The sequence below is a fragment of the Anser brachyrhynchus genome (genome assembly GCF_964034855.1).
Source record: "Anser brachyrhynchus genome assembly, chromosome: 7".
Taxonomy (NCBI): Eukaryota; Metazoa; Chordata; class Aves; order Anseriformes; family Anatidae; genus Anser; species Anser brachyrhynchus.
The window spans coordinates 5575410-5589086 of NC_137701.1; the positions used below are offsets into that span (position 1 = coordinate 5575410).

At 37.4% G+C, this 13677-nt stretch overlaps 1 protein-coding gene across 10 annotated transcripts in view; it reads right to left on the reverse strand.

Moving 5' to 3' along the window:
- PMS1 (PMS1 homolog 1, mismatch repair system component) overlaps positions 1-13677 on the reverse strand; it is a 45966-nt gene that overhangs the window by 696 nt on the left and 31593 nt on the right. For 8 of the 10 annotated variants that reach the window (XR_013953264.1, XM_080598796.1, XM_080598791.1 and 5 more), the window contains 3 exons: positions 10589-11038; positions 9913-10043; positions 2098-2258 (listed from right to left, as the gene is read on the reverse strand). Coding sequence is in view for 9 of the 10 variants with exons in the window: in XM_080598796.1 (XP_080454922.1) it covers positions 2098-2258; positions 9913-10043; positions 10589-11038 (742 nt within the window). In the remaining variant the exon portion in view is untranslated. Of the gene's footprint in view, positions 1-20; positions 48-2097; positions 2259-2284; positions 6808-9912; positions 10044-10588; positions 11039-13677 lie in introns of those variants that run through there. The other 2 variants (XM_080598797.1, XM_080598792.1) reach the window with 2 other exon arrangements.

Consider the following 13677-nt stretch of genomic DNA (forward strand, 5'->3'; position numbering starts at 1 on the left):
GTTGGCAACAGTATCAACTGAAGACATTTATCAGTTCAAAAGACACACTGTACACCACAAGATAAAGAACTAGCAGAAATTAAACAGCTAAACAGTTTTTAAAATAATACAGTGAAATTTTAAATCAATGCTGTATTAACTATAATCTACTGCATTCAATTATCTCACAGTACTAGAAAGCAAAAATGACTAGTTACTAAATACAACTACTGAAGCACCCATCCGCAAAGAATCAGACAACTTCCAAATGAATTTGTCAGACAATTTTTGCTTCTGGGTCTACCAGAAGATGGTAAAAGATGAGGACATGCTGACTGCTCAAACATGAAACTCGTGACAGAAGTTGCAATTCTGCACATGACAGCAAACTGCATTTCCAGTGTTTAGCCCACCAGAATGGCAAGAAACACCCAGTGCTTATTTTTAAAATCATTTTTTCATGATTGCAAGCCATATACTTCCTAGTAAACATGCATTTTCCAGCTACTTTTATTGCTGTATGCACTTCCTCTTTCTAAGTGCTCCTCACAGGATCAAAAATTGTTTTTAATAAAGCTTCCTTTGATAATCTCTTAATATGTATCTTTATTATTTATATATATACACACCTTTAGGCACACACCTCTCTTCTGAACACCAGCCTTCATACAAACCAACTCCATCCCAGTCCATCTGACTAATAAGTATTTGTAAGTAGAGGAAATAAAGCTTCCACCTTCAAACCAAGTTACATTCCTGTCTCAGTGCTTAATTCACCCCTTCTTCAAGGGTGCATGAGAATGGTTCGGTAATACACAACAGAATCACACTTGCTCCAAAGGCAGCTGTAAACTTACTGCCTCCAAAAGACAGGAAAAGATTTGTATAAGTAATATTTAAAAGGTAAAGTATATATTCTGTGTAAATGCCCAAGTCCCACTCAGTAGACTGATTCAGGAAAACGTATTGGCAATTACTTAAAACAAGAAAAAATTGAGCACGTACTTTGGTATTCTTTCTTCACAGATTGCTAGGAATTGGAATTAAGGATAGCATTAGTGAAACATCTAGAAATAAGATAAAAAATGATCGAAAACTACTCTTGTTAGTTATTCCAGCTTTAACTAATACCATATGTATTAATTGTATCTGAAACTTCATGCCTATTATTGTCTCTGAACAGACAAGTTCATCTATTTGCATATCAGATATTGACAAAAGGCATTCCAGTTCCAACTGTTGCACAGTAACTTCTGAAAACAGATTAAAGATTCTTTTATTCAAGTACCATACCTGTAGCTGCCTATGAAAAATGCTGGCTGCTGGTGAAGAACACATGGTTTCCTCTGCCAGCACACAGCAGAACTTACTAGTGCACTGAATGCAGTAGTCTTCTAGGACTGTCAGTTGTCAGCATGTGCTTCCTTTAACTGCGGAAGTTATTGATGTTAACTAAATACAAGCATTTGCAGAAGCATATGGATTTCACTGCATGTGAGACTTTATTTTTTTTTTAACTTCCATGTCTTAATTCCAGTGACAGCTTGCTTTCTGGCAAGGAAGTCTCCCTTTGTCTCTATCCTCTCTTTGACTGAGTCATAGGAATTTTTCTTTGAGTGGAAATGGTGTACTTTCTGCTTTTCAGGACGTGTATCTCATTGAGTTTTACATGACAATTAAGCTTCAGATAATGCTTTTCATAAACTACTATTTTAAATCATTTTATCATTTCTTCACAGATTTATTTACAAAGGAGTAAAAGCTTGAAGACTTCTGGATTCAACTGCTTGTAGAGTTTGTAAGCAATTTTATGACAGTTCTGTACTCTAACATGGAGCCTTTCTAGTCTGAAAACTGCTTAAGTAGAAAAATTTTGTGAACTTAAGTATGTATTGGATCACATTGGACTGTTTTGCAGTATGACTGATGGAAGTATTTAGGTAAGCAATGCAGAACTCATACACCTCAAAGAAGATCTGACGTTCTCCTTTTCAGAAGTAACTTCTGTGTAGAACAGAACTACATTACTTAAAAACTGAAGAAAGATTTGTCAAGCTGTTTAAGGACTTACTATAAGCTTAGCTGGTCAGCACTTACTAGCAAATTGTTACGTCTTACCTCCAAGTAATTTAGCACTTTGAGAGGCCTACATTCATATACTTCCTTTGCATTCCTATTAACTACTGCATTCAGAATTTCTTTCAAATCAGAAAGACCATAGTATGACAGACAATTAGCCATTCCTTCTATTTCCATATGAGTCTCTGTAGGTGAAGCACCTGAAAATATGAAAACAAAACAGTAATTTATACACAGCTTTGATTTCTATTCTGGAGCAATGTAGAGAAAATTAAACAGATGTAAAATCGCTTAATAAATTAATATAATAAATTCAATACAACTAGGAAACCTTTTTGTCATCCTTCTCTGGAGTGAAAAGCATTTTTTTGTCCAAGGTTTCACAGTCATGATGCGTGCATATTGACATCACAAACACTTCTGTTTATTTTAATTCAAATCCTAGCTGGCACTGTTTAAATGCTTAAAGCATTTTGCAACATTCCCAGTCTTGAGCATAGCTTTAATTAAAATTTATTTAAAATTAAAACTTCCACAGCTTTTATTAAAACATACATAAAATTGAATTAGAAGCTTGTAATAAAATTCAATTTAGTTTGAAAAAAATAAAACAGCGTTGACACTACTTCCTATGGAATTGGTTTAAACATCTGTACAGTTCAAATGCTATCAGAAGGAAGTTCTTAGGCACCCAGCTCATGTATAAGAGACCTTCAGTGCTCATTCATAGCGTGCACAGAAATCTCAACCCAACTGGCATGGATCCCCTCCCTTTTCCTCCACCACAAACTTAAGAAATAAGAACTCCACAGGAAAAGCATGGCAAAGTACAATTCCTAACGAAAATAAATCCACTCTTATGTAATGGCCCAAGGTGGGCTAAATTACATTCAGCCTGGATCACGAAAAAAGTCAAAAAAAAACCCCAACTTTTGCAAAGTCAAAAAAGCAGGAGACAAATAGATTTGTATAAACAGGATTAAACTAAAAAACTGTGGTAAGGGACAATTCACATTCCTAATAAAGACACAGGCTAATACTAGGAACGATCTGAAAGATTTTAGAAATGAGAAAACACATATGTGCAATATAAGTCATCACAATGTACTTTTATTAGGTATTGGAATGAGATTGTTATACATGACTGGGCACTGTTTACTTGACAGTCATTAAATGAGTCTGTAGGTCAACAGAAGGACTACATAGGTTGAAAACAGTTCTCTAAGTATGAGTGTGTCACCAGGTAAATAATGTTGGATTTGTTTTATGCTTCATGGCCTTGGACCAGAGTGGGAATTTGATACAAGGAACTAAAAATCACATAACCTACTTCCAGCTATATATTTAGCACCACTTCAAATTTGAAGCTTTATTTCCTTTTTCACCCAGCATTGTTGTCCTCTTCTTTTTCAGGCTGTCTTTCCCTAATCTTGGCCAGCAAAACCAGACATTTTTTATGTACTGTTGTAAGCCTGTGATCAGAATCAGCTAAAAGCAAAACTTTAAACTATCTGAAAGGTTGCCAGTTACTAAAGGTGAGATAAGACCATGTACTATGCCAATATTTCCCCATAAGAAAGGCCGCAAGAGACAGCATCAAAGATGAAGTCTGTTCTTAATCTCCTCCAGCTCTTTTCATTTTTATGCAAATTTTGTTTTAATGAAAGCAAGACTAGATTTGTGTCACTGTTCCAGACCACTTGCTGCTTTCTCTCTACAATAAGAGCATATCCTATCTGATGAACCTTCAATAGTTCTATATGCTCTTTATGCTACCAATGACAGGATTTTATATGCTCTATAGGCTACCAAAGTTCTATATGCTAACAAAGACAGGACAAAGAACTTCATTAAGTTTCAAATGTTAAGATTTTCAGTTTAAAAGTTTGTATTTCCTCTTAAAGTCTCACGACAGTGAGTTCCAGGATTTAGTAAGCATTTTTTTTAAGCAAATCCAGTAAACTAGTCAGATGTGCTTGCTTGTAAGACTGCTGATGCTCAAAACTTTTTATTTTTACCAATAGCAATTTCTCTGTATGCCAATTTTGACAGTCAGATTTGAGTTCACAATACTTTTCACTTACTTGAAAGTCAGATGAGACTTTAAAGCAAGTGTAGCATAAGAACAAACAATACAAATCGTGAAATTTCCTTCTTTAGTACTTCTGTTTGTGTATCATTCTCCTTTTCTGCTTACATTCTTGAAACTGAAAAGTAGTCCATTGCATGCTGATTAACGTATTTATGTGCAAGTCTTTGCAGGAACTCAGATATTGGCAACATCTGATGATATAAGCAGATGTCCAAACCTCAGTGTACTTGTAAATTTTTGACAAAATATACATTAAGATTTTTGAGTACTCAAACAGCAGTCTTCAAGCAGTTTCCATGGTAATTTCTGTGAAATGCTCTGCAAATTCCAAGGAAAATATGTCAGTGAACAAATAAACTAGTTTTCAACTGACTAAAAATGTGGATTTCTCATTGCTACAAATTTCCCCTTTTTCTGTCCAAACAAAACATTTACAATCATCTTTGGATAATTCCTTTTTGATGGCCAGGAAAAATTGTTCTCTTCCAGCTGCCACCTAGATTAGGTGACACTCTAAGACTACCTAGCTGACAGTCTATGATCAAAATCAAGCTGAAATAAAGTAGCAGCATGATTTTCCACTGGTTGGTTACAAGAGCTGAGGCAGCTCATGTTACCAAGGAAGATGGGTTATTTGCCTGTTACTGCTCTTTGAAGCCTTGTAAGCACATTCTTTGCATATACATAGGTTAGATACACATATTCTACTAAGCATACAATACAGCATGCCTTAGGGCATGACACTAGGCCCACTGTAAAAATAATAATAATAAAATAATTAAAAAAAGGGTAAGACATGGTCCCTGCTCTCAGTTCCTTTCCATCCAAAAATTCATCCTGTCATGAAGGAAAGAGGCAGACGTGTTGTAAAGCTCCATATTCCAAAAACACGTTAAGAACTGGATGGAAAGCAATTCATCTTACTTCTTGAAATGCTCTTCTGTATATAGGGATCACTGCAAGCTACACCCAGCAAACAAATGCCTGGAAGATCCCAGAGTACTGAGTTAAGTAAAAGCAAACAGACTGCTCTCCCAAAGGTAGCACCACTGGAAGTCTCAGTAAGGCCAAAACATGAGGGGGTGGGATGGCAGTGGAAGGAGGACTGGAGCTCAATGTCACAGCTCTGCAGATCACAACAACTGGCACGTTCCACAAAGAAACCATTGATTTTGCCTAACTCACATATTTACAGCAAGAAGCTTTTTCTGAGCTATTTCACAACATGTTTTTCACTGTCAGCTATCCAGAGAAAAATCTAGTTAAAAACTCCTTAGACTGCTGAGCAATCACTATAAGGAGAGACAAAGAGACTTTATGAAAAATATTGGTCTACCAAAACAAGAAGATATGACACGTCCAATGCCTAAGATACTTAAAACAGCTTTCGTTGCAGTCAGAGTCTAAAAACAATAAAAAACAAAGCTAAATGACATTCTTGTCTCACAGCAAAGGAGTATTCAAAGGACAGACTTAGCCTTAAATGAAGGCAACACACGAGTAGGGCCTGAAACTCTTGTACTTCTGTAAAAGTTGCTATCCAAGGGCTGCACTAGTGAAAAAAGGATAACGTTGCCAAAAGCTGAAAGAGTTTTCCTGCTAAAATGACAGAACAAGATCAGAACTCCATGTGAAAATGAGTCCTTGATAGGAAGAAAAGTCCTAATTAGACCATTCAAAACCCTACGAGGAGAAGTCAGAGAAAAACATTTTGGAAATATAAGGCTGATGAAATTGAAAACTAATCATTTAGGCAAATAAATCAAATAAAAAGTTAATAGCTTTCTGTTACTAAAAAAAAAATAAAAAATATGTATGATGGAAAAAAACACAAAACCAGTCCAATTCTAACTCCAAAAGCACTTCAACATCCCAACTTTAAAGTGGCAGGAACTGCCCAAGTACAGTGGCAGAAGATCTGCCACTATTAATAATGGCAGGGTTCTGATTTTCCCAACAGAAGACACAAAATTCCAAAATGAAAACTTCCTTGACCACTGGTTTGCCAGCAATATTGGCAATGCTCCACCTGAAGTCACGTATTTCAGTCTTCCTGTCCATGGGATCAGAAGTAAATCAGATGGATGCTTTGGAAAAGAAAGCTCTAGGGAGGGCCTACATGAAATCATCTTGCTTACAGAACACAAAAAGACTTAGATCTCTACAAACCTCTAAGATGAGGATGTCCCAGAAATAGTCATTAAAATGCTGTACATTACAATCGTGTCCGATCACTCTGAAAGTCCCCACATGGTGAAGAGCTTTGAGATGAATGGTCTGTGCACCAACTCCAGAGACTGACTGTCTTTCTGCATGGCCAGACTGGTCCCGCATCATCTTTTAAATGTGATATGGTGGTGGCACTGTGCCATTAACTTGCTTACTTCGTCTCATGATACCACGTTGAAAGGCAAAGCAAGCGTAGAACTCACGTGTGCTGACATGAGGACTGGCACCACCTGCAGATGGTGCACCTTGAGCCTTCAGATCAGCAGAAAGGGCCCCACCAAGCCTGTAAGCAAGCAAGTGAATCACCAGACGGAGGAGAACGAGGAGGTGAACAAAGTGGCATTACTTTACAGATGTTGTCTTCTCTTATGGCTCCTGTTACAAGGTTGCCTGGAAAACTCCAATATTGCACCCTGCATGGAGAATTACTGTAACAATAGTAAGACAGCGATCAGTCTATGATTTTTGTCCGCAATTTTGGGACATTTACTGTCCCAAAGGCATTCAGACTGCCCTTTGAAGGGGTATGAAGTTATCAGAGGAGTTGAATAAAGTCTGTATTAAGAAACACCAATCAAAAGAAGATTCAAGAGAGCTAACAAATTAGGTGATAATTGGTCAGAAAAAGGAAATTTTTATTGAAAAAACAAACAAACCACAAACAAAACCCAAACCACTCTTAACCCCAGGATTAAGAAGGAGGCCATGCATTGTTGGCTATTAATAATAAATCAATAAATCAACCATGAGTCAGAAAGGGACATCTACCACGGTCATATCAAGGCTGAAGCGCCCAAGGGAAGTACAGACTGTTAAATACACTACAGTGGGTCCCGATAGCAAGAGAGAATTGATAGTTCAGTTAAGAAACAGCAAATACTAGGACTGATCCGATCTGGCCAACAAGTTTGAGGAAAAAATAAGGTTTTCAAAGGTACGCACACACAGAAGATGGGATTCAGGTGTGCTACTATGGATACTGCTCCAGTGAAGTTCTCCAGCTACCAGGGGTTAAGTGTGCATTTACATTCTGGGCACCCCTCCACGAACAGCAGCAAGCTGTATCATCATCTACCCTGCGAAGCAGCAACCCGTCCCAAATAATTAACAGTATGTACCGAAGAAAAAAACTTTTCTGAGACAACTTCTAGTCCAAAAACATCTAAGCAAATGTCCCCTTTATAGGCTGTGTATGAGTTTTAAAACAAACAAATCAAACAAAGACACTGTAAAATGTTTTATGAGATGAACTTGTACTCGACGTTGAGAAATGCTACATGAATATTCAGGTGTAAGTTGGACAAAACATGCCTGGTCTGCAGGTCACTTTACGTAAAGATTAATGCAAGAAGGATCTAGAAATTAAAGAGCTCCAAACTACAGTGAAATTTCCAAAAAAGGGCAGGTAAGGAGTGTTAATAATTAATATCCGTGTTCCTGAAAAACAGATTTAGTAAGTGTTTGTAACAGCAATAGTTTGCAGCGTATTTCAGGAGGGAGTTTAATACAGAAAAAAGAGGAACTGATGAAGTATTAAGTAAAAATTCTTGGGTCAGTTGGAAAAAAGGCTGGGTGAAATTCCATTTTTTCCTGGTATTTCTACCTTCCTCTGCAATGATATGCTCTTTTAACAGCAGAGGCTGTAACTGCCATAATGTCATCAGCAGAAGCTTATAAACATGACTGACAAGCCTCAGATGTTATTAACATTTCATTCAAGTAGTTAAAATATAAGACTAGGACAAAGAACAGAATTAGATTCCCATTCTTCATATGGGCTGGCCATATAGTACTGATCAAGTCCATAACTTACCTACCATGGTTCCTCAACCTGTATAGCACACACAAAGCCAATGGAGTAGCGTTCATACTTCCACTAACTGCGATCCAAATGCGAACAAGTTTCCTCACAAGACTTCATATTCTTGATTTTATACAGTTAGGGACATCATATTTGAAGACAGTTACTTACTACTTCCTGGTTACTAGGCCGAGTCCTTTGGTATTTTTTGTTAAATATTGCTCTTAAACTAAGCAAACCATCTTAAAAGTAGTTTCCCTTCTCCAGTATCATGAGACTGCTCAACAACTCTAATCTGTTGCTACCTAAAAACTCTCTTCAAAATTTTCCACAGTGAATTTATTCACAACCAGTTTACATTAATCAGATTCTGTGCAAACTTGAATACTGGAAGAAGCCCCCTACACCCCCCAAGGAAGGTATGTGAGCAAAAAGGCTGAGTTCAGATCCCTTCCTCCCGTATTTGTCTAGAGACAAATCGTAGACCCGCTCAGCTTCTGATTTACTTGACTGAGCTTTTTAAGAGCTGTCTCTTACCATAGGCACTCTATTCCCCTAATCATTCAATCTAAGATTATTTCCATGAACGCTTCTTTTACAAAGTTCTTTATTTATCACAGGATTTAGCCAGTCAGAAAGAAGCGTCCTTGTTTTTGTTGTGCATGGTTAAGAAAAGAAAACAGCTTAGGCTCTGTTCTTCCCAAGAGCCAGCCTCTGACTGAGGGAATTACTCTACATCCCTTTTTTGTCCCTACTCTTAAAAGATCCCATATGTTAGAGTAGATCTGTCATCACTATACATATGCGGGGTTCTGTAACACATGAAGCTATAGCATTTCTAACAGCTCTTATAGTGAACCTTTTCTCCGAGCTGTCACAGCTAGGTACCACCCCCAAGGAAGTTTGCTTTTCTTGGAAGTCTGCTGGAGAAATCCTGTTGCACAGAACTGACCCTGGATGGGTTGCCTCTGGACTTCCAACAGCATCCCTGTAAATCACTCTTCAGAAAAATGTTTAAACATTAAATCTCTCTTGCTAAGGTGAAAGGATGTTGTATTAAACAGACCTAGTCTGTGATCAAAATAGAGGCATTGAAAAGTAGACTGTCTGAGAGTTGAGAACAACTCTACCAAAAGGGCGGACAGTGATCCTCTAACCCTCTCTTCACTGGCCCCTTTGGGCTCTGTATTAAATCCTGATATGAGAGAAGAACAATAACCTGCTCCGGCTCCTTAATGGACCTCCTCAACTTCCGAAGGGTAGAGGGATAGTCAGCTAAAGTATGTACTCACAGGTGATTCTGCAAATAACTATCCTCTTGGAAGAAGTTGCTGGACTATGGGATTCTCATTGCTTTAATCATTCTGTCAGAATGGCAATCCAGCATTTGGAGAATACATTCTTATTTTTTTATTAAAATGTCAGGAGAATGTGGATTTCAAGCACTCTTTGAAATGCTGAGATGTGTAAATAGGAAGTGCCCATTTACATTATCTACGGACCTTTCCTTTTTTATTCATGTCTTCTGTTCAGTTACTAGTTTTTATTACTCAATGTTCCATGTAGACAATTACAGTCCTAACAAAGCAATACATTCTCAATCTTAAGGAAGGCAGGACCTCAGTGCTTTAAATGATAAGGTGATGTTGAATAACAAGATCTACATCATTTAATTCAGTAAATCAGAAGCAGCAAGCCCCAGTGAGACTAAAAGATTTTAAAACCATCATACCTTCGATCACTTTTATCTGGAATCCATTTGCTACAAGCCTTGGATCTGTCAAATAACCTGATCCATTTAATCTCTGGTAATCCTTCTGCATTTTGTAAAGAGCAGACATATAGTGAGATCCACCAAGAATACTGGAAAGAAAAAACAGCCAAAAGGTTAAAAAAACTAATTAATTTGAAAATTAAAACTGTGAGAAAAATACATTAAAAATGTTAAGATATCAAAAGTGGTCAAAATTTTTTAAAAGTATTTGGAAAAAAGCAGTTTGCTTAAAGAAGAAATATAAAACATCAACTATTCATGTATCTTAAAGAATGACCAAGTTTAGACATATAATAATAATAATAATTACATCAGCCATTCCCTAATCCATGGGGAAAGTTAGCTAGAGTGAAGTTGTGAAAATGTGCAGCATTTAGTTTCCCTCTGGGGGAAGAAACTTGTCTTCACTGCACTACCAGCCAAACAGGTCAGAATTCATACTTATTTCAACTGGAGTATGACCAGGCGTGCTCATTATTTGTTCATTTGTTTATCTCTAAGAGCATATTTTTATGCTTTGAATGCTTTCAGATTAAAATAGACACAGAATTAGCAAACGGGGCCATACAAACCTACTCTAAATAATCATAAATTATTTAAATAATATACAAATTTTTGCTCATTTGTACTATACCTGTCTGTTAACACAATTGGCTTGTCCAGTTTCTCTACTGGAAGCTGATGATTCTTCAGCAATCTTTTGTGCAGCAGGGCTTCTTCCAATCTATATGGATTCAGCAACATTAGCTTTTTTTCAGTAGCAAATATCCAGATATCAGGAAAACTCTGACGACGGATCAGGTAAAGCTCGTGTTCATCTGAATTACTCTTCTCATGCCTCTGATGTCTACAGGAACTCAGGGAAAAAGGTACTGTCACAGTTTTCAAAGGCTGGTCAGATTTCTGCTTCTTTTCAGTTTGAGCATGGAACATTTTGTCAAGCTTCTGCTGGTTGGACAGGGAAGTCTTCAGCCTGGGTTTCTGTCTCTCTGTCTCCTTTGTGGGTCTGTGCACTGCTTGCTGCATAGCTTTACTGGCCTCTCTGTTGTATCGTTCCAGGTCTTTAGCAGCTTTTATTTCGTAACTTAAAAGACAAAATGAACCAGTTGAACCAAACAAGAAACCCCAGACTCGGAAACCATTCCTATATCGGCAAGAACACCCATGGTTCATTTAAGTAGCCACATCAATATGCTTCCACTACAAATGGGGTGGGAAGGAGATTGGGAGTGGTAGGTGACCCTACCCAGTGAACATGAGGAGTTGGAAAATTTCCTTCATCATGACAGCCAGGAAAACCTGAGTTACTGAACAGGGGGGCGTAAGCTGCATCTTACAGCATCATACCAAGAGCTACAGCAGATTGCTTTAGACCTCAGTCCCAAAGACTATGTTTAACTCAAATTTGCAATCAGATGCACAGCTTTTGAAGGAGTTTTGTCACAGGCGCACCCAGCCCTACTCACAAAGTCATTTCAGCTTCTAGAGCTATGCAAATTTTAAGGGGAGTCCAAGCGCGTACCTAGGAGTATGGAGGTTAAATAATTTCATAAGCCTCGAGCTTTATTTAAGGTAAAGAATTACACTAACTTCAAATGGCCTACAATTAGCCACAGAAATAAAAACATGTAAATCCAGAATAAATAAGATTATCACAGAACTCTAATAAATTTACAGATTTTTAAAAAAGTACTCAATAATGACCTATTCTAAATGCTTCTAAACAGTGAAACCATTGCTACATACTAAATCTCTACAACCTGAATGGATTCTTAATGAGTTTGCAAGTGTCAGGAAGATAGCTCAAGTTTTATAGATGCTAGGTTTATGCTTACCTCCTACATAAGAACCTGATTTTTCGAAGGCCAAAGGAGCAATGTGCTAACTCCCTCTTTTGCCCTGATTTGATATTCTGAATTCTGGCAGGTTATTCATACCAACCTGATCTTCAGTAAAAGGTAGTACTATCATGTGTAAGTATTGGAAATAAGTATTTTAGCTGGTCATATTTATTTATTGCTACTTGCTGGAACAGTTTAATTCAATTATGTGTATGCACACTGGAAAATTAAGGTCAACAAAAGGGTCACCATTTGCAATTAATTATGATGTGCTAGCACTCACATATGGTACCAATATTTAGTTAACTAAAAAAGTCAGCTTAAATAGTTTCTTGCTATAAATCATGTCCTAGAAAATATGGAGTAAATGTTAAGATAAAAAACATCTGCTCCTCTTAAAATGAATGGATGAAATCACTTGAACAGAATTTTTTTTATCCAGAATACATTTATAGCTTTGACCAGATCAATAAATACTTTGCTTTTAATAGACACAGTCATAATGCAGGAGAATATTTAACTACAAGAGTACTGAGCTTTCAGTGATACAGATAACCCAAAACAAAAACACTTTCAAAGAAAATCCTCCTTATTTGTCATTTTAGGCCACCATCAGAAAAGTTCTAGCCTTGCAAGCTCTGACTGTGAGGGTTTTGCACATGATTATCAGTGATTTGTCTCAGAATCAAAGAAAACAGCCAGTTTACAAACTACTAGGGAACACCTTTGCTTTTTCAAAGGGCCTTCCACAGAAGCAGGTATAATCAACAAGAACAGTTTCTTCCCTGTTTTGTGAATTAAGACTGTAAAGTCAGGATCCTTTCCTCCATTTACAAAACCTAAAGGAAAGGAAATCTGCAAAAACCTGTGTGTAAGGAGGGAATTGGAAGACTGGAATAAAGCCTCGTTTCAAAGGAAACTTTGGGGCAACTTAGAAAAATGCATCCCACAATTTATTACTTTCTCCTTGCAGCTTAAACCTAAATGCAATGTTCAGCATCTAACAAAAAAAAAATTAACATAATGTCTCTCAAACTGTTACACTGAGTAGACAAATAAAACTACCGACCTCAGGTGAGCTATTTGGAGCAAACTCTGACCAGAACTGGCCACTTGCACCGACTTGTACAAGTCCAGAGAAGAGGTATCCCATTCTGAATGTAATACCTCTCAGCATCAGCCTTTTCACATAACGAAACCCAGACAACTCAAACTCTCATCATAAGTAAATGTCACATTCTATTTCTGTGTCTCCTGCCTTTGTGAAGGGAAAAGACAAACAAAGCTTTTAACTGCTCCTATCAGCTTGTCACAGCGTGCTTCCGAAATGCGCAGGTTTCAGGTGACCAGCACAGCTTCCTCTGAGTGGAGAATATGAACCTGCTACTACTACTGAAAAAATGCTGGGGACAAACAACAGGATGTAAGGACTGATACCAATTATTGATACCATTATTTATTATTAATATCTGGCAGCATCTGAATGGAGCTGGCTAGGAATACAATGCATGGCCAATGACCACCTGGTGACCCCTATCCAAAGGAAACAACATATTGACTAAAAGGTTAAAATAAAGGATTAAAAAATATTCTTCTGAAATTGCTAAGCAAGTATGTTTACCCCAAATGAAACTATACCAAAAGATTTGCAAATAAGGCATACACAAAAGCCATGAAATGCATTAAAATATATCAGGCAGGCAAAAGCTACCAGCCACGAGCTAGTTACTGGTCACCAATGACAGTCTATGGGCACGCTCCAATCTGTCAACAGACAACAAGGGCCACACTACCTGAAGTGGTATTCCTCCCAAGGTACAAATATACTCATGAAGAACTACCACACAGCACCGACAAGGTAATTTGTTAGCCCTATGATAAG